Source organism: Coregonus clupeaformis, chromosome 35, assembly GCF_020615455.1.
Source record: "Coregonus clupeaformis isolate EN_2021a chromosome 35, ASM2061545v1, whole genome shotgun sequence".
NCBI classification, from domain to species: domain Eukaryota; kingdom Metazoa; phylum Chordata; class Actinopteri; order Salmoniformes; family Salmonidae; genus Coregonus; species Coregonus clupeaformis.
In genome coordinates this window covers 30647640-30672798 of record NC_059226.1, presented here as the reverse complement: position 1 = coordinate 30672798, position 25159 = coordinate 30647640, and the positions used below count along the sequence as shown (strand labels likewise).

The 25159-nt window shown below is 40.1% G+C and overlaps 1 protein-coding gene across 4 annotated transcripts; it reads left to right on the top strand.

Annotated features, from left to right (window-relative positions):
* On the top strand, positions 1-25088 carry LOC121551346. Of its 4 annotated transcripts, none has more exons than XM_045210999.1 (11): positions 1-96; positions 8538-8837; positions 16357-16695; positions 16821-17120; positions 18866-19180; positions 19337-19642; positions 19781-20107; positions 20304-20624; positions 22053-22340; positions 22517-22668; positions 24700-25088. In XM_045210999.1, the coding sequence occupies exons 2-11, from the start codon at positions 8570-8572 to the stop codon at positions 24706-24708; spliced, it is 2625 nt and encodes an 874-aa protein (XP_045066934.1). In that variant the 5' UTR covers positions 1-96; positions 8538-8569; the 3' UTR covers positions 24709-25088. The 4 variants fall into 4 exon arrangements, with proteins under 4 accessions (XP_045066934.1, XP_045066933.1, XP_045066931.1 ...); XM_045210998.1 differs by lacking the exon at positions 1-96 and adding an exon at positions 7204-7292; XM_045210996.1 differs by lacking the exon at positions 1-96 and adding an exon at positions 7540-7625.
* The last annotated feature ends 71 nt before the right edge of the window (positions 25089-25159 follow it).

The window sequence follows — 25159 nt, the reverse complement described above, 5'->3', positions numbered from 1 at the left end:
CAACGGCCTGTGAGAATAGATTGGCAATTCTTCATATACATTTGGATTATAATATCTGACAAGATAAACTCTACTGGCTGAAGACACATTTCCAAGGTAAAAATAAGATCATTAATTGAATCAGAGAGATTTGTGATGACTCCAGGGAAATATGACAGGTACCTGATAGATGTACTGGTCTCTGGTGTGTGGAGAGGTTTTTGTATGGGTGTGTGTCATCGTGATAACTACGGGGGCACAGTGTTACACACCATAACAAAAACCACTGTGGTGGAAAATGGTTAATTGCTTCATCTCATACGCAATTACAAGAGTAAACATTTAAACAGCTACTCCAATTATTGGATTCTGACAACAGAATGTATTTGTTTTAAATAAAAAAACAGTATTTTTAACTTTAAATAAGAACTAAAAATGAACTTAATTACTGTGTATAAAACTGTCCTCAGCAAGGTTCTTTAATCATTGTCATGGTCAAAATGCCTGACAGATGAAAAGCTGAAAGCCCAAACTAATCAAAGAGTTATTAATAAGTAGTAAAACATAATGTTCATCAGATCAAAATCATTAGATCATGTTATGGTTGTTTTGAAAAGTTGCACATGTTTATTCCAGCTTTGGCCCTGCACAGAGTGGTGGGGAGGTTTTTGTACAGGGTTAAACCACTGTGCCATATAGCGGGTCACAATGATACAGTCCATGACAAAAACCTACCACCTCTACCAAGCACAGAGTGTGAGAGTGCTGACACCAAAGGCACACAGGCATATACATTCTGATTGTCTACAGGTAGCTAACCTAAACGTGCTTGTACGTTTCTACACATTATCAACTCAAACTAATGTCCATACTCTTTAGGCCTGTTTCAGAGAAAGAACTCTCATCATTAAAAACATTAAAACAGACACACTGGGGAACAACTATTTTCTGTACACTGTAAATCATGTGATCTAAAAATGTGCTTTAATTGAACTTCCATGGTGGTTGTAAATGACACAGGATTGAAAAACACATGGTCCACATTGAGACATTGGAGGTTTCGGTGAGTTTTACTGAGAGGATACTGTGGCTGTATGTGACATGGGTTTTTGTAATGGCGTGAGTCACTGTGTACGGGAGTGGCCACAGTGATAAAGATCAATACAAAAACCTCTCCATGGACATGAGGGTTGACAGGATTGTACTGTGTACACACTGACTTCACTCTGGACCCATATGGGAGAGCATTTCACTGCTATGAATTTGAATTGTCTGCATTCACCTAGCAGATCAAATAATATAATACCAGGAGCAGAAAAACTAGCTCTTGTCTCTGACATTCTTCCTAGATGTTGATGGGGTTTTTTCATAGTGATTCCTACCGTGATGTTTTTAGCCAAATTGCTGAAAGACAATCATGTTTCTTTTTCTGACATGCCTGTCTATGTAAATATACAGTGTAGCACCTTTTAAAGGTGATCTATCCTGACATTTAAGATGTAACAATAATGGTTATCACGTTGTCCAGACATGTAGCTTTATTTACAGGAGGTATCGAATACCATGTATCCTATTATAGTCATATCAAATACTGCCTTAGTCCAAGGAGTATTCTTTCTACTGTAACATAATTTAGAAACATTCTATGTCGCCAACTACTGATATACGGGTATAGCAATGTCAAGCGCTCCATCTGACGTTAGTTGATAGGCTACATGAATGATTGATGATACGTTTTTATGTTTCCTCCATAAAGACGTTGAGACCATATTGTTCCTAATCAATTGTTGGGAAACAATGAGTGCACAGAACACAACAGATGCTTCCTTTTGATATTGAGAGAAAAGGGATCACTGTCTAATGTTTCACACAGCCGCCTTCACTACAGTGTAAATTCCTCTGGATAAGAGCGTCTGCTAAATGACTAAAATGTAAATGTAAATGTAAAAACCTCAGCACAAGTGGTTACCTCACCCGACTCTGTATTAAGTGACGGATCATACTGGAATGTTCAGAATATGCCTTATATGAATTCTGGATATAATGAATATGGGCTATGTTGAATATAACTGTTTTTTGTCATGGAGTTTTTTGAGACATAAAAAAAAAATGTTTTAGAAACTCTATTTGCGCTTAAAAAGCATGGAAAATCACTGAAACCATCACAGACTTTTTTCATATTCCCTTTTTTCAATATTATGTTCATAATCTTAAAATAGCTGGTCTCATGCTTTTCCTTTTTATGTAATATTTGGAACAACCATTGAATTCTGTCTGCACTTAAAAATTCTCATATCCCCTTTTTTTATATTATGTTCATAATTTTCAACTAGCTGGTCTCCTGCTTTTTCTTATTTCATCATACTTGGAACAAACATTGAATTGGTTGGTCTTAAAAAGTCACATATTGACATTTTTAAAGCAGAATTATTTGTCATAGACGTTTCGACAAACGTCAAATTTTGACTGCAAATGAAAAAAATATGTTACTCTTACTGTGGGAGGATTTGAAGTGGGTTTTTGTAATGGTGTGTGTCACTGTGTATGGGGGCAACCACAGTGATACACACCAATACAAAAACCTCAGCCCAAGTGCAGGTCATGTCAGCAAATACTTACTGAAACATCAGCCGACTCTGTGCCATGTGACAGCTTATAGGACTGCTTATAAAACAACACCTGACCCAATACAAAAATATTTAGTGCAGATTTAGTGCACTGATACCAAATATCAAATACTGATATCCAACTGTGCATTACACAGACCTTATACCATAGTTATACATAAACAAATACTTGTTGTTTTCTTTAGATATGACGTGACAAGACAAGGCAACTTAAAAGGTATTGTCAAAACAACAATGGGTTGACACTTTTCTTAGCTGAGCTATGCAGATCTGAAAATATTTGCCTAAAATTAGCTAAGTCATATTCATGATAAGAGGTAGCAATAGTTGAACAAGTAAGTACATTTGACATAATCAATTACAGTGTCATATCATTTGTCATAAAACTGATGTTGATATGAGTTGATGTATGGATGGACAGAAACATAGATGAACATACAAATGAATGATGATTAATAATGATAATATAATATGCCATTTAGCAGACGCTTTTATCCAAAGCATACATACATTTTTTTGTGTATGGGTGGTCCCGGGGATCGAACCCACTACCTTGGCGTTACAAGCGCCGTGCTCTACCAGCTGAGCTACAGAGGACCAAGGATTAAACTAAAATAACATAAACATAGTGGGAACGTTTTGGCCTTTGGGTAGAGCGTATCCACACTGGATATTATTTATGTAATGAGCAGTAACAGACAGGAAACCAGCCATGCCATTCACCACACTGAGGGAACAGGTGTTTCCTCATAACATGGGCACACTGACTAAAACCTCCTCTGGACTGAGGGTAGATAGAGCCCTCAGAAACCACCACTATGTTATGAAACAGCGTGTCCAAATGTCACTCTCTAAATCAGCAAGCATTCAGACTTTAGCCTCACAGGGTTGTTCTTCAATTGTACTGTCAAAGTTAATCTAAAATATATTTGTATCAAATGTTTTTAGTAGGGGCTGTTAACCAGAGCAATTGGGGTTAAGTGCCTTGCTCAAGGGCACATTGACAGCCTTTTCAACTAGTCTGCTTGGGGATTTGAACCAGTGACCTTTTGGTTACTGATCCAATGCTCTTAACTGCTAGACTACCAGCCTCCCAAATAACAACCACATTCTTGTTTTTGAGATAATTGATGCCATTATGTAGCTAGAGTCCACACGCCTGGCCCACCAATGAACTCAGTCCCTGAAGGCAAGGATGACAACCGGCAGATTATGCAGCCTGAGGACTTGAGTTGGATACGCTTTTACTACATGCCATACAGCTCTGGAACTAGAAAAGTTGTGTGGCACCACAATGTTGCCTAAACAACTGTCACAAAGTGGCAACATATCCTCCCCTCCCTCAGCCCACATTATTAGTCAACAACCTACACAATATTTGCCAATTCATGTTTGACAAACATTTAGAAGTGCTAGGTATAAGCAAAACTGTTATTTTCCCTGAAGTGATGTAGTCAAGTCACTAAACCTTGAGTCCAAGTCGAGTCCCTAGAGTTCGAGTCAGAGTCCTTGAATCCAAAGTCGAGTAATGACTCCCTTGGTAGTGCTAAAAGCTCAATTCCAACAATCTTTGAACCTACGTTATGGAAAGCAGAATGCTAACCCTCTTACAGTATTGCACATTTGTTAGGATAGCTAGCTAATTCCGTAGCTATTGTAACTATGTTGAATTAAGCAAAGGAGAGAGACTTTCTGACAACAAACATACCATTGGTTCACCTCCTACCTCACTAACCGCAATTAGTACGTCACACTTGGTGAGGCAAGATCAGAGGAGTCCACCATAACCTGCGGTGTCCCACAAGGGTCGGTGTTAGGACCTATCCTCTCCTGCTCTACATGCTCCCACTTGACCAGATCTTCAGACTACATAGTGTCCAATTCCACTACTACACAGACTTCACACAGGTGAACATTAAAACAAAGCCTGACTCATCATCTGCTTTGTCAACATTGTCAAACTGTCTGGAAGAGGTCAAATCTTGGATGCAGAATAACTTCCTCCAACTCAACAGCAGCAAGACAGAAGCAATGCTGATAAGCATACCCCAGCAGATCACCAACTCCTGCAGCATCCGCCCTGCCATAGATGGCCACATCTGCCCTATGAACCTCCACGCACCTCACATTCAAGCCACGCTTATACTCCTTCATGGCCCCAGGACCAGGCTCCTCACAATGGGGGACCGTGCCTTTCCCTCCATCGCACCATGCCTATGGATCTCCCTTCCAGATAATCTCAGGGTTGTTCAGACTGTTGGAAATTTTAAAGCAGGCCTTTAACTCACCTCTATCAGCTGGCCTACCCTTCCTTCTCGACTTTGATTGTTGCTTTCATGATATGGTTATATATTATGTAGGTTAGGTTAGGTTATGTATTATTATGTGTTTTTTACTATTTTTCTATTTTCTATTTTATTTTATGCACTTTGAGATTAATGTTGTATAATAAAAAGCGCTTTACAAATGTAATAAATTATCATAATTATTATTGATCAAGTCCAAGTCTGAGTCATCACTGGTCGTGTCTTGAATCTAGTCACGGGTCATCAAAATCTGGACTGGACTTGTACACTGGGATAAATGGTGCAGAGGTGAACTACTACTTCAGTGATAATAACCCCTAATGCTGAAAAGCTTGATCTGATGTCATACAGGGATGACAGTAGGCCTACCTGCTGTTGGACTTATAATACCTCAGAAGGGTGAATGTCACTGCACAATGCTATGCAAGCTCCTACTATGTTATCAGTTAAATACTTCATTTTGTACCAGCACAACACACCTGATTCAAACATCCACTAATCATCCATTTAGGCCCTGGTTGGATGAAACTGGGTGGTAGAGCTGGGCTGGAACAAAAGTCTGTTCACACTGCACTCTACAGGACCAGAATTGCTTAACCCTGATTAAGTCAAGTCAAGTTCATTTGTTCATACGCACAGGATACAAATGGTACATAGTAAAATGAAATGCTTACTTGCAGGTTCACCTATCAACAAGGCTACAATAATAAGAATAGGAGTAAGTATGTAAAAAAAAAATGTTTTTAATTAAGTTCAATGGAATAAAAATATAAATGTACATATGTGCTGGGGAGGGGGGATATGGAGAGAAAAGTGTTGAATTAAGCAATAAGTTTGTGCAATAATTAAATAAGTCCAATAGCAGTAGTCATGGTGTGTGTGTGTGTGTGTGTGTGTTTGTGCATATCAAATCAAATCAAATGTTATTTGTCACATGCACCAAATACAACAAGTGCAGACTTTACCGTGAAATGCTTAGTTACGAGCCCTTTCCCAACAATGCAGTTAAAAAGTATGACAATTAGAAAATAGATAAAAATAAAATAGTAACACAATAGAATAACAATAACGAGACTATATACAGGCTTATACAAGGAGTATTGGTACCGAGGTAGTTGGGGTGATTGATTGTGGTCATATATACATGTAGGTTTGGTTAGGTGATTGATTGAAGTACTATCTACATGTAGGTAAGTGGTGGAAAGCAGAAAGTCCGGGTAGCCATTTAATGAACTGTTCAGCAGTCTTATGGCTTTGTGGTAGAAGCTGTTCAGCAGCCTTTTGGTCCCAGACTTGGCGCTCCGGTAAACTTCCCATGCAGTAGCAGAAAGAACAGACTGTGTGGGCACGTGAGTGGATGTGTGAGCGAGTGCATGTCCGCTAAGGTGCGAAAGGTCAGTGCAAATAAACTGTTGGTGTGCAGGTGGTCGGTCCTGGTTCAGATGTTCAGCAGTCTGATAGCATGTGGGTAAAAGTTGTCTCTGAGCCTGGTGGTCTGAGACTCGATGCTCCGATACCGTCTACCAGACAGTAAAGGCGTGAACAGTCCATGGCTGGGATGTGTTGGGTCCTTGATGATGTTGCGTGCCTTCCTCAGGCACCGCTTGAAGTTAATGTCCTTTACGGGTGGGAGCACGGCCCCAGTGATGGACTGGGCCGTCTTCAGGTCCTTGAACAGCATTCTCACATAGGTGTTCCTCTTGTCCAGGTTTGAAAGAGCCGTATGGATTACAATGGAGATGGCATCTTGAGTGGATCTGTTGGAGTGGTAAGCAAATAGGAGTGGGTCCAGTGTGTCTTGCATCCTGGCCTTGATGTGGGCCATGACCAGCCTCGCAAAGCACTGGTCGGCCAAAGATGGTTTTCGTCTAACTGTCTGCGTTGACCGCCAACCAAGATTCTTCATGTCAAATCGGGAAATACGGCCACCATTCACGACCAACTATCAGCAACAGCGTGAAACACGGACAGAGATTTTGAGCACTGATTGTAGGTCCTGTGTGTCACACCTATCTGGAATGAAATAGCCCTATCAGGATAAATAACTCAACTATCAGGATGATGCTCAAGATGCTTCCCATTCATCAACATTCAAAACAGAAATAAAGATAAAGAACTCAGGGGCTCACTATCAAAAAGAAGGACAGGAAGAAAACTCACACTCTTTCAGCCAAAGTTAACTTCATGCAACACTTCCGTTTTGATGGGAAGTGTGTCTCCCCAGGGAAGGAGCCAACCATCAAGATGCCACAAAATAAAGTTAATGAAGCATTAAGTTTGAAATGAGTTGGGTTTTTAGTTTAGGGGCAGATATACAATCATCACTGTGATGACTATTTTGACTACTGGGGGAAAGGGACCCAAGTCACGGTAACTTCTGGTAAGTAGCCTTAACATTCAGACCTAAAAAAGTGATTTTATAGTTGATGTATAACTAGTGACTATTCAGGTTATTTTATTACTTTGAATGCTTTTGTACTAAGTATTGGTCAGACCATTCACTGTGACAACTACTTTGACTACTGGGGGAAAGGGACCATGGTGACCGTGTCCACAGGTAAAAAATATATACATATTCTGTTTATTTTGACTTTGATTCAAAAGTCTGGTCTTAACTTGCGTTAGTTTTTGTGCGTTGCACGTATTGAAAGATTGCACTGTGACTATGCTTTTGACTACTGGGGAAAAGGCACAATGGTTACCGTTTCATCAGGTAAGAAAATGATTATGATTTCATCAAATGTGTAAATGAGTTTTCAAATAGTCAAATAGATCTAGGTTTTTTAAACTCGATTCTAGGCTAAATTTGCTCAATTGAATTGTGGATCAATAACAGTAATGGTACACTATAACAAAGAAATATATTTATCATATGGACAAAAACAACTAAAAATAATTCATGTGATTTTAAAACAAAGCTTTAAAAGTGCAATATAGACTATATAAAAAATAGAAATACGTTGGCGTTCATTTTGCGCTTTTTGGTTGGGAATAAGAGGGTATAAAGCCTGGGGAGAATGGTTTTTTATACCACTCGTTAAGTTCATTGAACACTGTACTACGGTGCTTTCGACTACTGGGGTCAGGGTACAATGGTAACCGTTTCATCAGGTAAGAATCACATTTTTTTAGACGGCAAGGCATTGTTTAGATTGGATAGTGATCTCTTAAATATAAGGATACATATTTAATAAATCAAAAAAGTATATACGGTCCTACCCACCTGCCTTATATCAGTTCTGTACAGGCATTTCTGATAACACATTTGATACAGTTTGGGGATGAATAATATCCTATCCTAACACATTCATAGTCTCTTAATAAATCACATATTTGGCCTACTAAGGAATGCTAAATAAAGTTAAGACAAAATAAAATATTATGATTGTACAATGGAATAGGTCCTTAGAACTGTTATTTATTTTGTTTTGTTATGTATTATTTGTATTTATTATTTTCATAATGTAGCCTATATTCTTGAAGGCTACAAGGGTTGCCATAGACTAGTAGTCTACCATGCAGAAATTGTATTGATTAGGCCTAAATGTCATCCCCAATATTGAGAGGGGAAACAAAAGTTTGATGGACTTTATGGACTATTTGTAACACGTAATTTCTCTTACAGCCTCCCCAACTGCCCCGACCCTGTTCCCTCTGATGCAATGTGGCTCTGGGGCCGGAGATATGCTGACTCTAGGTTGCATTGCCACTGGCTTTACGCCTGCCTCCCTCACCTTCAAATGGAAGGACACCGACGAGAGTGCCTTGACTGACTTTGTCCAGTACCCCGTGGTCCAGACCGGTGAAAAGAACATGGGAGTCAGTCAGCTCCTCGTAAAGAGATCAGACTGGGATCAGATGAAGACTTTCAAATGTGCCGTGGAACATTCAGCTGGCTCAAAGGAAGTTATATTACAGAAACCAGGTAAGTCTTATTTATATATTGACTGATAATTTATTTAATAATAATAATAATAATAATAATAATAACAATAATAAAAATACAGTATTAGGTTGGTATTAGGATAGTAAAAACATATGATCGATTCGCAGATTATTAGATTTGATAACAAACCCAATTTGTAAATATTATTTGTTTACATTGTTTAAATATCAACGACGATGAGCTTATGAAGTATGGATGAATTGCAAATGGTTTTGTTATATAATTCCATTGCTGCTATTCAAAATTACAATGGACTTCTACTGTACAATAGGCTGCTTGTATAAAGCATATTGTGCGTTCACATGTGTAATAAAGCGTGTATAAAGCTTTATGCATGAAGGTTCAAAAGTATTTTTCATTTCGGCCAAGAAAAATAATATAAAGCTATTCACCTATATTATCATTTTTGCTCACGTTTTTTCGGTCAATCATACTTAGGACTACTTACTTCACTTGTCATGTTTGTTTCTTGGACCAATGAATCCATCTTTAGTCTACTTCAGAAAACTCTGTACCTTAGTAGGCCTAGCCATACAGTAAAACACCTTGTCTGATGAGATACCTGATGCACGTTTAAAGTAACAAATGTGTTATAGGATGAATAGAAGTGGCTAACAACAAATGCATGATTAGGCCTACATCTTAAGATAGTTGATGACCACTTGAAGAGCTTTGCAGAGCTGATAATTGCTCGCTGGAACATTTGTGTCACTGTCACCAGCTATAAAACAAGCCATTTAGGCCAATTAAACAAACACAAGCCAGGTATGAGCCTGATTGTGCTGTAGGTGATAAGACTAGGATGAGGGTTGGAACGGCGGTAACTTGTCGTTGAGTAATTAAGCCATGTCTCCCCAGCACAAAGTTTTGAGCCCTGTTTTCTTTCCTTCACCTGCATAATCCTTTAATGTCCACAGTCTTAACTGCTTGATCATTTCAATAATTGAACCATATTTGTATTGTGGCAGTGTATTTTCCCTTACTTGCCCTGGGACTACAGGTGCAGATTCGCTTGTGGCTAACCCCGCTACTTTTGCATGGATGTTGCATTATTGTAATATTGATGTTGATTAATGTGCACTGTCCCCTATAAATAAATAAATATAGGCATACACATTGATTGGTCGACAGATTTAAGACATAATACATTCATAAGCAATTGACACAATTCAAGTCAATTTATGGACAGAGCTTTGACCTTTCCATCTCCACCACTGCAACACTCCAGAAATACACACACAGTAGAGCAAGCACAGTAGAACAGCAAAACAGGTTATGAAAGTGCATAGTTTAAAAGTTGGCAGGAGTATTGTGCATGAAAATTGCGGGACATGATTCCCACAGGGGCCCTGCAATAACACCAATTGATTGTACACATAGAAGCCATATTAACACTTTTCAATTCTGGCATACTTGTTCCTCTCTCAGCATCTGTATATGTCTGTTAACATGTATATGAAGAGTTTATTTCTTAAACACTATATCCACAAATGTTTCCACTTTTGTGTTTTTTCACCAGAAATGATTTCTTATGGCTACCTTCACATGTAAAATATGACTGTTTTCAGTTTTCTTTTCTTTAGCAATTTTAGGTATGTAGTAAAACTAGTTTTTTGCAAAACGCTATATATCCATTGTTTAGCAGGAATGGAATGTTCGTATACTGTTAATATGACGGATATGTGGTTGTCTCACCTAGCTATCTTAAGATGAATGCACCAACTATAAATCGCTCTGGATAAGATAATCTGCTAAATGACTCAAATGTCAAATGTAAATGTTTTACATGCAGATCTCATATTACTGTATTGATTAATTTCTTTTTCTTTTTTATATTGATGTCACAAATGTATCATTTGTACAGTTCTTTATTAAAAATGTAATTATTTGTTACATTTGACTGTGTAAAACTTAGCAGTACTACTTATTTATCTGAGAGTGAGGCTAATATATAGCGTTTTGCAAAACAACATGATTATATGTCTCTGAAATGAACCCATCAAATGATAGATCTCAAACAAACACGTCTGTAATTGAACAGCCCCATGCCATGATTAGATGGTGAAAAAACACACCAATCTCATTCATAAGTTCTTTAAACAATAAAATCTAATTTACCAACAGTTCAGAAAATGGATATGTAGCATTTTGGAAAGAAACTCTTCATATGTTTTGTTCATCAGCTTCTGCATTCATATGTGTATGTTTGTTTTTCAGTTGAGCCTCAGCCCGTCTCCCCGTCTTTTTATGTAATGACCCCCTCAAAAGAGGAGATGCAAGACAATCAAACAGCTTCCTTTGCCTGCTTAGCAAGGGACTTTTCACCCAAAGATCATAAGATTACATGGCTGAAGAACAATAAGCCAATAGCCAAGGGGGTGACAAACTTCTGTCAGGATGAAAAGAAGGGAGAACAGAACACCTTGTACAGCGCAACCAGCTTCTTGAGCGTCGATGAGAATGAGTGGACAGATGGGTCAGAGTATACCTGCCGCTTTGTGCACAAATCTGGAAACCAGACCAAGACTGTGAAGTACTCCTCTGGTGAGTAAAATCCATCAAAATGTCCCCTCTTGGTAGCTATGATACACACTAAAACAGTGCTCAGAGAAGGTTCTGTTCAACATGCATTATTTATTTCATTAACTTCAAACACTCTTTTGGTATCAGGTATTGTCCAGGGACAGCACTGTATCAGCTGGTCTCTGTTTTATATAGTTTGGCATATATAACTGCTAGTTTACATTTTGCTAAATTACTGACCATAAGAAATACCCCATGAATAGAAACAATAATCAAAACAGAATGTATTTATTTTAGTGTTGATAGGGGGATGATGCATTGAATTACAAATATTTTAAACCTCTTCCCTGTGTCCTCTTACAATAGGTGCAGTATGTGACACTCATGTGGAATTCCAATTCATTGAGCCAACTCCAGAGAACCTCTTCTTAGATGAAAAGGTTCCCCTTGAGTGCAAGGTCACTTCAAAGCAAGCAGGCTTCCAGACCATCAAATGGATGACCGAGGATAAGAAAATCCTCCATGAAGATCATGACCAACGTGAGGGACGTTCAATCACTGCCAAGATTCTAATCAGTTATGAGGAGTGGCGTAATGGGACAACATTCATCTGTAGTGTGGAGCACAAAGATCTTCCATCTCCAGAAGAGGAATCATACCGAAGGCAGAATGGTGAGGCACCCCATTTTAAATTCAAATTCAATTACTGTATAATAAGATACGTTCTTTTTTTCTTTCTTTTTTTTGTATTGACAGACTTGTGTAATGTTTGTGTTTTAAAACTAGTCATTTTTCTAGGTGATGGTGTAGTTTCTGAATCACATAGTGGTTGTGATTAGCCTTTGGTATTAAGTACAATATAACCCAAAGATCTTCCATTTGGTTAAATAGATAACGTGTGGCAGCACATGTTTTTACATCATAGCCCCCTTTGACCTATTTTCTCCCCTTAACACTCATCATGCGATGATATTGCACACATTTGAAAAGTTGCACAATTGCAAATGGCTCATTGCCACTCCTAAAATACTGTATGTCTCTTAACTATAGGATAACCCAATCAGCACAACGTGTCACTCCAAGACTTTTGAACATATATCTTACTAAGCTTTGACAGAAGGCATAACTGTTCTCTTGTGCTTCTAGGTGAAATTGAAAAGCGTCCATCTGTGTTTCTTCTGGCTCCTACAGAAGAAACTAGCAGTGGTATGGTGACCCTGACTTGCTACGTCAAGGACTTCTACCCCAAAGTGGTTTTAGTTGCTTGGCTTGTTAACGATGAACTTGTCACAATGGATTCAACAAAGTACCAATACAACACCACTAGTGCTATTGAGACAGGAAGGACATATTACTCAGTATATGGTCAGCTCACCATGGGCATGGATGATTGGATGGTGGATGGTGAAGTGTATAGCTGCGTAGTGTACCATGAAACCATTCCGAAGTCCACAAAAATGCTTGTCAGAACCCATGACAGAACCTCAAACAAACCCAACCTAGTCAACCTCAGCTTGAATGTCCCTCAGTGCAAGCCCCAGTAGAGGATGTGTTGTCTTGTGTTGTGTTGCTATGTGTTGCCCCTATATGGTTGTTTGTGTTTGTGTTTGTGTTTGTCACATGACATGATGTGTGTCTTTTAAGTGCAGAATCAAAATCAAATAAAAAGATTGAATCAATAAACCTGTTGATGTATGTCCTGTGCAGTTCCTACTCATGTCTGTCCCGTCCCCCCACTTTTGTGCAAAGCAGATGGTTAGTTAGACCTTCAGTATCTCTCTTTGGGGGAAATGTCAACTCTCACACTAGTAGAACTAACGGTAAAGAGACAATACAAGTCAGGCATAGTCTTAATGCATTACATTTACAATGAGGTCATGATTATCATGCAATATAAGTCTATCTGGAATACAGTAATGGTGGACACTGAATAATGTAATAGTATAAAGCTTATTTTGCACACCTAGCTGTAGTCTAGCACGCAATAGATAAGTGATATACACTCACATTCTTAAAATGTTACCCTGATGACAGGAATGACCTATGGAATTTTAGCGTTAGCATTAGCAACACAGTTGACTGCTGTTTCAGAGATTCTCCTCGTGTCTATGGTGTAATCAGATGTAGTGCATTGAACTTGTTCAGGTGTTTCTGTCTCCTTGTTGTTTGGCTTTGTGTGCTTCTGTTCCCTCTACTGTGTCTCACCTGTAGAATGCTATATGTCTGTTCTATTGATTCAAAGTCTACCACCATGGGTTTAGAGACAGATGAGATATGATTAGGGTTCGTTCACAAGAAGCAAGCCAAGCCAAGAAGAAGTTGGAAGTTCCCATTGATCGGCAAATGTGTTGTTTGGCCAAAGCAAGTTAGGGTCACCTTCACTGCTGGTTTGATATCCTCACGTTTTAGATTTTCAATGTGTTGCATGCTTTCAGTTATAACTTAGTCATTGGAGGTGAGGCATGCACAAAGCCAATAAATATACAATGCATGCTTTATATTGTTTTCTCACATCCTACCAAATATCACAGTATTATCTGAAACACAACTATGATTGATACCGGAGACAGCTGTACTATGCAAGGTTTCCCATAAAACAGTTAAAAGTATGCCAATTCCAAAATCACCCCCTAGCCCCAACCCTATGACACTTCTTGAAATTCCCTTAGCTCTCACTTGTACATGAAGGCTACATGCAATACGGTAAAAACTCCCCCTAGGTAACAATATGGCTGGAGCTATGGAGAAACTATTATTAGAACTAAGATCTATAACACATTTTTTAGGAGCCATCAAGAAGTGTCCAGAAGTTGGGGCTTAGGATTGGGTTTGGGACTGGGCACCAGAGTAAAGAGTGACCGTCTTGACTGCCTACTGACACTGTTCTCATATCCACATGCAGAGTGTCTCGTGTTGACTGACTGTCCATGCAGCAACACCATGGAAACTGACAGGGACAGCATGGGGAAAACAGCCTTCACCTTTATCATACTCTTCCTCATCACTCTGTTGTATGGCGTTGGAGCAACTGCCATCAAGGTAATACCTTGTTGGGAATGTGGGGTTTTGACTAAATGGGATAAGCTTTTGTCAGATTTGACTTTTTGTAGCAGGTTAGGGGAACTTATGCAGCAGGTTAGGAGAATTAACATAGCAGGTTAGGAGAATTAGGTTAAGGAAAGGAAAGAGATTAGGGTTAGCTAAAATGCAAAAAAAACTTTTGAAGTTCATCTGACAGAAGCAGTATCCCTCCTAGCCATGACCGGAGTGTGGGAAGGGTAGTGTGAAAAGAAGACATTTTGTTTTTGAAAGTTCCATAGTCTGTGTGGTTGCATTATTATGTTTATGTATGGCTCCACATTCAAACATACAATCCATTTATAAGTGGTAGAACTTTCATTAACAATGTCAACAGATTCTAGCAAGATAAGAATGTATACATTCTTTACTTGATGCAATTCTCTGCAAGAGGCATAATAGTTAGAGGGAATACAGTAATAAGCTAAATATACTATATATAACTTACATTATAACTATATTATTTTATAGGCCATATTTCTTAAGTGTCAGGTAATAAAAATGTATAATTGCATCTAAATAGATGTCACAATTATTGGAAGTAATTTCAGTGAACAAATATTTGCTTCTTATTTCAGGTGAAATGAAGAAACTGTGTTTGAAGTATTTGGAAAACATATAACTTTCATACTTACATTTATTTTATCCATACATATATTGTAACCGTTTTCCTGCTTGTCTTTGTTGTTGCTTTTGTTTGAATAGTTCAACTGTAGAGGTTAGATTTGTAAATATTTCATTGTGCCTTTTTACCCTATTAAGATAATAAAAGTTTAACTGAAGTAAACTACAGTGTATTGTTCTTCCTTTACCATTGCTCCATCCATTACCTTCTACCCCCAAGCCATAACACTGCTAAAGAGTGAATCAAATGGCTACCCAGACTGTTTGTATTGACCCTCTTTTTAAGCTGCTGCTACTCACTGTTTATTATCTATGCATAGTCAGTCACTTTACCCCTACCTACATGTACATATTACCTCAATTTTTACATGATTTATTGTCTTACTATGAAAACAATTCTGCATTGTTGGTTAAGGGCTTGTAAGTAAGCATTTCATGGTAAGGTCTACACCTGTAGTAGATACAAATTTGATTTGATTTGAGAAATACAATGCAGCTAAAAGGTTGTCTTATAATGTTTTATAAATATTGAAGAAACACATTTCTTATTTACGGTTTAATTAGTATACTTGTTGTTTAAAAGTTATTTTAGAACTGTGTGGCTGTTGTGATGTGTGGCTGAATCTACAGTAACTAATCTACGTTTTCTTTTTGCTGGATGCTGCATACTGGGTTCTGCATGAACACATCTGGAATCAGTGGGCCTTGCCACACTTGGTATGCAAACTATTCTGATATAGTTTGATGGGTTGTCAAGAAAACAAAAATGTAACACCAAGTGGTAAGAAGTTACATAACAGAAGTAGAGAAGAGAACTCTTATGTAAATAGCTCGGAAACATGCAAATGGCAACCGATTTCCTTAAGCAGAACCAGACCTCACACCTGGCTTCTGATACACACGGTTGCTCAGTATCATGTTTCACTTCTGTTTTTTTGGATGCTTTTTTTGGGACCAGGGTGTTTCCCCACGCTTCTGCCTGCTGCATTCCCTGTTCGCTGAGGCCTGTCCTGCTCTAACACCTGCGTTTCACAACCCTCCAACTCCACATCTGACCACTACCACTACCAGCTCTCAGGGCCCAGCCACCCAGCTACTTAATAGGTCCATAGCTCCATCTAGACTATGTTAAAAGTCATTACACTGAGCCCAGGCCTGGTTTTAATACATTGGGTTACTTAAAACTGCAGAAAAAAAGGTATGAAGAATTTGATTCAAAGTTTACAATCTGACTTTGGTTTACAATTTTACTCCTCCTTCCACCTTGTATTAGTGCAGCGGGTCATTCCTCCAAAAATCACCCTAAATCCTCTCTGGGAGGAAGTGGAAGGAGGATCGAAGGTGGGAATCCTCTGCATCCTGAGTGGGTTCTACCCCGACGAGCTGAGTGTGGAGTGGCTGCTGGATGGCAAGGCTCTGACCAACTCTCCAGTCCAGCGGAAGCTACAGAGTGTAGAAGGTGAGGAGAAAACTTTCAGCCTGAGCAGCCAGCTGGAGCTGGACCGGAGCCAATGGACTCAAGGGTCAGAGGTCACATGCAAGGCCACCCACAATGCAGCACAAGGACCACCTACAGGACCACCAGTCTGTAGGACCACCAGCATTTGCTCAGGTGGGTTTCAGTGACAGCACCATGTATTGGGCCAGAGGATGGGTATAGAAAAGTGTACAATTGAAAGACATAGTAACAATCAAAATCTGCAAGTCTTGTGACATCTCCATCTGTTTTCCTCACAGCGTTTCACTCGTCTACTCCATACATCCACCTGGAGACCCCCAGATTCAGGACAGTGATGACACAGACTGAGGTAACAGCTACATGTGTGGTCCACTCTGCGTATGATGCCAAAGTGACCTGGCTTCTGGATGGAAAAGACCCAACCAGCAGGACCCCAGTAAACCAGGCCAGCAGCACAACTCAGAGTATCAGCAGTAACCTGACTCTTCCCTCAAGCCAATGGAAAACCCTGAACACAATAACATGCAGAGCTGAACATCGCTGCTTCAAGCCCACACAGAAGACCAGTAATGTTAAAGGTTAGAATGGAACTTTGTGATCATATACACTACCGTTCAAAAGTTTGGGGTCACTTAGAAATGTCCTTGTTTTCCATGAAAACATACATGAAATTAGTTTCAATAAGAAATATAGCAAAATGAATAGGAAATGTAGTCATTGACAAGGTTAGAAATAATGATTTTTAATTGAAATAATAATTGTGTCCTTCAAACTTTGCTTTCATCAAAGAATCCTCCATTTGCAGCAATTACAGCCTTGCAGACCTTTGGCATTGTAGTTGTCAATTTGTTGAGGTAATCTGAAGAGATTTCACCCCATGCTTCCTGAAGCACCTCCCACAAGTTGGATTGGCTTGGTGGGCACTTTTTACGTACCATAAGGTCAACCTGCTCCCACAACAGCTCAATAGGGTTAAGATCCGGTGACTGTGCTGGCCACTCCATTATAGACAGAATACCAGCTGACTGCTTCTTCCCTAAATAGTTACTGCATAGTTTGGAGCTGTGCTTTGGGTCATTGTCCTGTTGAAGGAGGAAATTGGCTTCAATCAAGCGCCGTCCACAGGGTATGGCATGGCGTTGCAAAATGGAGCAATAGCCTTCCTTCTTCAAGATCCCTTTTACCCTGTACAAATCTCCCACTTTACCACCACCAAAGCACCCCCAGACCATCACATTGCCTCCACCATGCTTGACAGATGGCATCAAGCACTCCTCCAGCATCTTATCATTTGGTCTGCGTCTCACAAATGTTCTTCTTTGTGATCTGAACATCTCAAACTTCGATTCGTCTGTCCATAACACTTTTTTCCAATCTTCCTCTGTCCAGTGTCTGTGTTCTTTTGACCATCTTAAACTTTTCTTTTTATTGGCCAGTCTGAGATATGGCTTTTTCTTTGCAACTCTGCCTAGAAGGTCAGCATCCCGGAGTCGCCTCTTCACTGTTGACGTTCAGACTGGTGTTTTGCGGGTACTATTTAATGAAGCTGCCAGCTGAGGACCTGTGAGGCGTCTGTTTCTCAAAATAGACGCTCTAATGTATTTGTCCTCTTGCTCAGTTGTGCACCGGGGCCTCCCACTCCTCTAGAGTCAGTTTGCGCTGTTCTGTGAAGGGAGTAGTACACAGCGTTGTACGAGATCTTCCGTTTCTTGGCCATTCCTCGCATGGAATAGACTTCATTTCTCAGAACAAGAATAGACTGTAGAGTTTCAGAAGTTCTTTGTTTCTGGCCATTTTGAGCCTGTAATTGAACCCACAATTGCTGATGCTCCAGATACTCAACTAGTCTCAAGAAGGCCAGTTTTATTGCTTCTTTAATCAGCACAACAGTTTTCAGCTGTGCTAACATAATTGCAAAGGTGATTCTAATGATCAATTAGCCTTTTAAAATGATCAACTTGGATTAGCAAACACAATGTGCCATTGGAACACAGGACTGATGGTTGCTGATAATGGGCCTCTACGCCTATGTAGATATTCCATAAAAAATCTGCCATTTCCAGCTACAATAGCCATTTACAACATTAATAATGTCTACACTGTATTTCTGATCAGTTTGATGTTATTTTAATGGACAAAAAAAAGGACATTTCTAAGTGACCCCAACTTTTGAACAGTAGTGTATACAGAGAGAAGTACAGCAAAACATTCAGTCTTCTTACAATCCTACCACATAAAAAAAAAGTAGACCTTATTGACACTGAAGCCAGATCAATGTTCCTTTCTCCTGTTGATCTCTCTACTCTGTGGGTGTGTTCTCTAGGACCTGCAGTGAGCAGCACTCCCACAGTGCTGATCAGGAGGTCTCTCCCAGACTTACTGAATGGAGACAGTGCTGTGCTGGAGTGTGCCATCACACATCTATCCTCCAGTGACCTCTACGTCACCTTTCAGGCCAATGGGGTTGATTTCCCTGAGAAACAGTATGTGGATCTGCCTGCCTCCAAAGACCACCATTCACTCACCAGACGCTTCTCTGTCCCCACATCACACTGGAAAACACACTGCAATTTCACCTGTAAAGTAAACCAAGGCTTCTCCAACAGCTGGGTGTCAAACTCCACAGGAAAGCTTTTTGGTGGGTGAACTTCTCTTGTCGTTACCTTATGATACGATCTCAATTTTCTATGTAATTAGGCCTACCAACATAAAATTAAGTTTCCATTGTTTGTTGCATAGTCTTAATTTAGAACTCAATAGTTCTAAAATGGAAAAGTGTTTGTGTTGTTTCCAGGTGAACCGTCCATGGAGCTCCTTCTAGCTCCCAGTGAGGAAACGTCAGGCTCAGGGACCCAGAAACTCATATGTTCTGGGTGGGGCTTCAACCCTCTGATCAAGTGGCTCTCTGGGTTTGAACAGAGGACTGCAGCAGCCTATGAGATTATGATGGGGGAAGACGAACGTGTGGCAGTAACCAGTCATATCACAGTAACACAGCAGGAGTGGAATCAGGGGAAGGACTTCACCTGTGAGGTCGTCGACAAGTATCTTCAGAAAGAGGATGTTCAGAAAGTCAGGAAGAGCATCAATAGATGTGCAGGTAGTTTTTGGTATTATGACATATACTATCCTTGAGCAGTGATATAGGCCTATAGCCTAACCATCATTCAATAATGTAGGCATTCTTTAGAGCAATATCTGAACGTAGCTTAAAACACTCAATTCCCTTTCCTCTCAGTGACTCCAATATCATCTCAGAAAGTTGGGGTTTACCTACAGGGACCCACTCTTCAGAAGTTGAGTACAGATGGACAGGTGCCTGTCACCTGCCTGCTGGTGGGTCCCAGCCTTGAGGACTTTTCTGTTAGTTGGAAGGTGGATGGGGTTGTGGCTTCCCAAGGTGGAGTCAGATGGGCCCCCAAGGACCATTCCAATGGGACACAGACTGTGCAGATCATGTTTAACGTGTCTGCGAGGGACTGGCATGCACACAAAAGTGTGTTGTGTGAGGTGAAGCACCGCTGCTCCAGCCAAGCCCAGGAGGAGCATATCACCAAATGCAGAGGTAGGCTAATTCAACACTCAATTGGCACACATTACCCAGAATGCTGATGCTGATACATACATACATCTTTGTGCATGCTATTGCATCAGTGCTTATCTGACATATTACTAAACAATATATTTATGTTACATTTTATTGAATAGGCCCAAAATCAACTAACTAATCAGTTTTATTTTCATTTGTTTTATCCCTCCAGATCCCAAGCCACCCTCGATAAAGATAGTGAGACCATCAGATTCTGATCTATTGGGGTCAAATAATGCCACACTGCTTTGCTTAGTGTCTGGGTTCTTCCCCTCTGATGTAATAGTGAATTGGGAGAAGTCTGGCAGTCGCCTACCTTTATCTCACTACTCCACTAGTCCTTCAGTCCTTTATTCAGGGAGAAGCACCTACGCCATGAACAGTAGACTCATCGTGCCTAGGTCCGAGTGGAATCAGGACTCCAATTACTCCTGTGTTGTCAGACACGAGTCGTCCGAGAGACCTATCACAAGCACAATAGAGAATGTATTTGGTGAGTGGACTGTTGATTTGAACAGTGCCATGAATTTGATTGTAATAACATTTTACATTTACATTTTTAGTCTACATCATTTTTTTATACCCCCCGTGGGAATCAAACCCACAACCCTGGCGTTGCAAACACCATGCTCTACCAACTGAGCTACGTCCCTGCCGGCCATTCCCTCCCGGCCATTCCCTCCCCTACCCTGAACGCCGCTGGGCCAATTGTGTGCCGCCCCATGGGTTAGTGTGTCTCCCAGTCTGTCGCTCTATCGTCTTTGACCTACAGTAGGTCTACAGATAGGCTATTCAATCCCCCAAACCTTTCACTGTGTCAATAATATTGTCATCATGACAGAAATGTAGGCTAGGTCAGCAGACCAATCTTGAGTTGCATTTAGAATTAACCTCAGACTATTTCCAATAGTAAAAAATTTATAAACACCACAGAATAACATTCCCTCAATATATTGCTAAATTAGTCAAATTTGCTAACTAAAATTGTATTAGCGCACTGGTTATGTTTAGCTATAGCTAGCTAGCTAACCCAGCTAGCCCAGCTATATTGTTATGCTAGCTAGTGCTTTAATTTGCTCATTTTTCTAACAAGCAAAACAATACATGGAAATATTGCCACGTTTAGCCAATCATTATAACTCATAAGTGTAAAGATGTAAAAAATTATGGATTTGATTTGAGTAGTTAAAAGGACATACCGATATATCCTTTCTTCTCAACAAGTTCTCAACTCCAAGGTTCCAAAGTTTTGGTACCAAACTCACATGCGGTCGAGTGCCATGCGGGACTGAATGTAAAGTCTAGACAGGAAAGAACCATTGCAAATGCAAACCCTAGTGACACTGATACAACACCACCAATAATAATAATCTGCGTTGATAGCTGCCAAGGAGCAGATTCTGGATTTGCAGTCGACAAGGGTTTCGAAAAAATTGATATACTGTAGCTACAACATAATAGTTTATGGTTGCAGACTGCAGAGAGAGTCTATGAATGATACAATTCAGTAAGACGCAAACAATGCCCCAAAAATGTATAGCATTTTAGGGTACATGGAGTTTCAGCACCATGTCTCAAAATATGTACATCCTTCATTCAGTCATCATCACTCATAAAAATCAAATCAAATAAAAGTTTATTGGTCACGTACACAGTTTTGTTGATGTTATCGCAGGTGCAGCAAAATGTTTATGTTTCTAGCTCCAACAATGCAGCAATAATACATAATCCAAAAGTTAAAAATTAAAACGTATTAGAATGAGCAATGTTTCATGTCCCATCCATCAGGTTTTTCCCCATAATCAGATACCATTACCCCAGTTCCTGTCCTGCTCCAGCATCCACCCTCATTCCGTTTCTCTCTTCCTCTCCATCTACCCAGTTTTTCCCTCGCTGACTCTCATTATCTCTCTCTCTCCAGCCTCAGTGACTCCCACTGCACCAACAGCCACCCTGCTCCAGGGTCCCAGTGAGCTCGTCTGCCTGGTGTTTGGCTTCAGCCCTTCACACATCAACATCACCTGGCTGCTGGACGACACAACAGAGCTGTGGAACCACAACACTAGCACCCCCTACAGGGCACCAGGGGGAAAGTTCATCATCAGGAGCCACCTGAGCCTGGCGCCCCAGGACTGGGCACCGGGGGCTGTTTACACATGCAGGGTGACCCACACCACGCAGACTCTGGCCCTGAACATATCCAAACAAGGTGTCTGTCTGTCTGTTCACTCAATTCTGATACAATAACATTTGCCTGGTGCTAGCCTCTTTCTAGCCTTATATGCTCTGTTTCACCATTGAAATACAGCATTTCAGTTTGGATTCCAGGCTAGCCTGTTTCTGCAACTCTTTCTCACTGAAAATCTCCTCTTTCATTTTGAGTAGAGCTCCTTGAGGTGAAGGGTGTGTTCTTTGACGAGAACAGGTCTGATCCCATCCTGGCGGACACTGCAGAGGAGAACTGGAACATGGCCTGCATCTTCCTGGTCCTCTTCCTCATCTCCCTCCTCTACAGCATCACAGTCACTCTGGTCAAGGTGAGAGGGAGGATACAGTGAGGAAAAAAAGTATTTAGTCAGCCACCAATTGTGCAAGTTCTCCCACTTAAAAAGATGAGAGAGGCCTGTAATTTTCATCATAGGTACACGTCAACTATGACAGACAAATTGAGAAAAAAATATCCAGAAAATCACATTGTAGGATTTTTTATGAATTTATTTGCAAATTATGGTGGAAAATAAGTATTTGGTCACCTACAAACAAGCAAGATTTCTGGCTCTCACAGACCTGTAACTTCTTCTTTAAGAGGCTCCTCTGTCCTCCACTCGTTACCTGTATTAATGGCACCTGTTTGAACTTGTTATCAGTATAAAAGTCACCTGTCCACAACCTCAAACAGTCACACTCCAAACTCCACAATGGCCAAGACCAAAGAGCTGTCAAAGGACACCAGAAACAAAATTGTAGACCTGCACCAGGCTGGGAAGACTGAATCTGCAATAGGTAAGCAGCTTGGTTTGAAGAAATCAACTGTGGGAGCAATTATTAGGAAATGGAAGACATACAAGACCACTGATAATCTCCCTCGATCTGGGGCTCCACGCAAGATCTCACCCCGTGGGGTCAAAATGATCACAAGAACGGTGAGCAAAAATCCCAGAACCACACAGGGGGACCTAGTGAATGACCTGCAGAGAGCTGGGACCAAAGTAACAAAGCCTACCATCAGTAACACCCTACGCCGCCAGGGACTCAAATCCTGCAGTGCCAGACGTGTCCCCCTGCTTAAGCCAGTACATGTCCAGGCCCGTCTGAAGTTTGCTAGAGTGCATTTGGATGATCCAGAAGAGGATTGGGAGAATGTCATATGGTCAGATGAAACCAAAATAGAACTTTTTGGTAAAAACTCAACTCGTCGTGTTTGGAGGACAAAGAATGCTGAGTTGCATCCAAAGAACACCATACCTACTGTGAAGCATGGGGGTGGAAACATCACGCTTTGGGGCTGTTTTTTCTGCAAAGGGACCAGGACGACTGATCCGTGTAAAGGAAAGAATGAATGGGGCCATGTATCGTGAGATTTTGAGTGAAAACCTCCTTCCATCAGCAAGGGCATTGAAGATGAAACGTGGCTGGGTCTTTTAGCATGACAATGATCCCAAACACACCGCCCGGGCAACGAAGGAGTGGCTTCGTAAGAAGCATTTCAAGGTCCTGGAGTGGCCTAGCCAGTCTCCAGATCTCAACCCCATAGAAAATCTTTGGAGGGAGTTGAAAGTCCGTGTTGCCCAGTGACAGCCCCAAAACATCACTGCTCTAGAGGAGATCTGCATGGAGGAATGGGCCAAAATACCAGCAACAGTGTGTGAAAACCTTGTGAAGACTTACAGAAAACGTTTGACCTGTGTCATTGCCAACAAAGTTTTGAGAATTGAGAAACTTTTGTTATTGACCAAATACTTATTTTCCACCATAATTTGCAAATAAATTCATTAAAAATCCTACAATGTGATTTTCTGGATTTTTTTTCTCTCATTTTGTCTGTCATAGTTGACGTGTATCTATGATGAAAATTACAGGCCTCTCTCATCTTTTTAAGTGGGAGAACTTGCACAATTGGTGGCTGACTAAATACTTTTTTTCCCCACTGTATAACCACCTCACAGGTTTTCACTGTCTGGCTTTGAAGTGTAAAGATATGTTTGTGAGGTTTGCCTTTTTTCTTTTAAGAAGAATGCATTATTTTATCTCTGTGTGTCTTTACTGCTTTGACGCCCTGTTGAAGCGCCTGTTGAGTTTCAGACATCGAATATCATCCCACACAGAGGGTATTCAGATTATCGTCATGTTAAATATAAATCAAATTGGTCTCCCCAGAGGCTATATATTGTTTTTTTTTTGTATTTTGTATCTGTCACTGCAATCTCATTATCACGCTTACTCTCATTGGCTAAGCCACAGTTACACTTGGTGTTCTCACATCTTGTTCAGCATCTTGGATGTAAAACAAGCATTCCAAGGTTTTCACATCAACTTATACTTACTTCCTTTTTTATTTTTTATTTCAGACAAAATGATGACTTCAGGACACTTCCATATGATGGATCCCTAGGAGTTCAACTGGAAATAAAACAATTTATTTCAACCTTTTCTTATATAATCACAACATATTTCTTTATAACATTGCATAGATTGAATTACTTACGGTCTCCTGTAGCAGGTTTGATGACAGAGAAGTGTTTGGGGTTTTTTCCCCCACAAAGACAGACAATGTTGTGGTGCGCTTACTTGCTCTCATCTCTTGTTAATGCATTATAGAATCTTCGAGCAGAGATAAACATTTATGTTTAACCACTATTAAATAAAACATACTCATGCCATTACTCTCTATGATGAAGTGTTTAGACACCAGTTATTGCTGAATTATCTGCTGATAATAAAACATTATTTCAAACGACCTACTTTGTCCTCCTCCCTCTTGTGTGTTATTTGTAGTTTATAGTTTTTAAATCATGTTTAAAAATATAT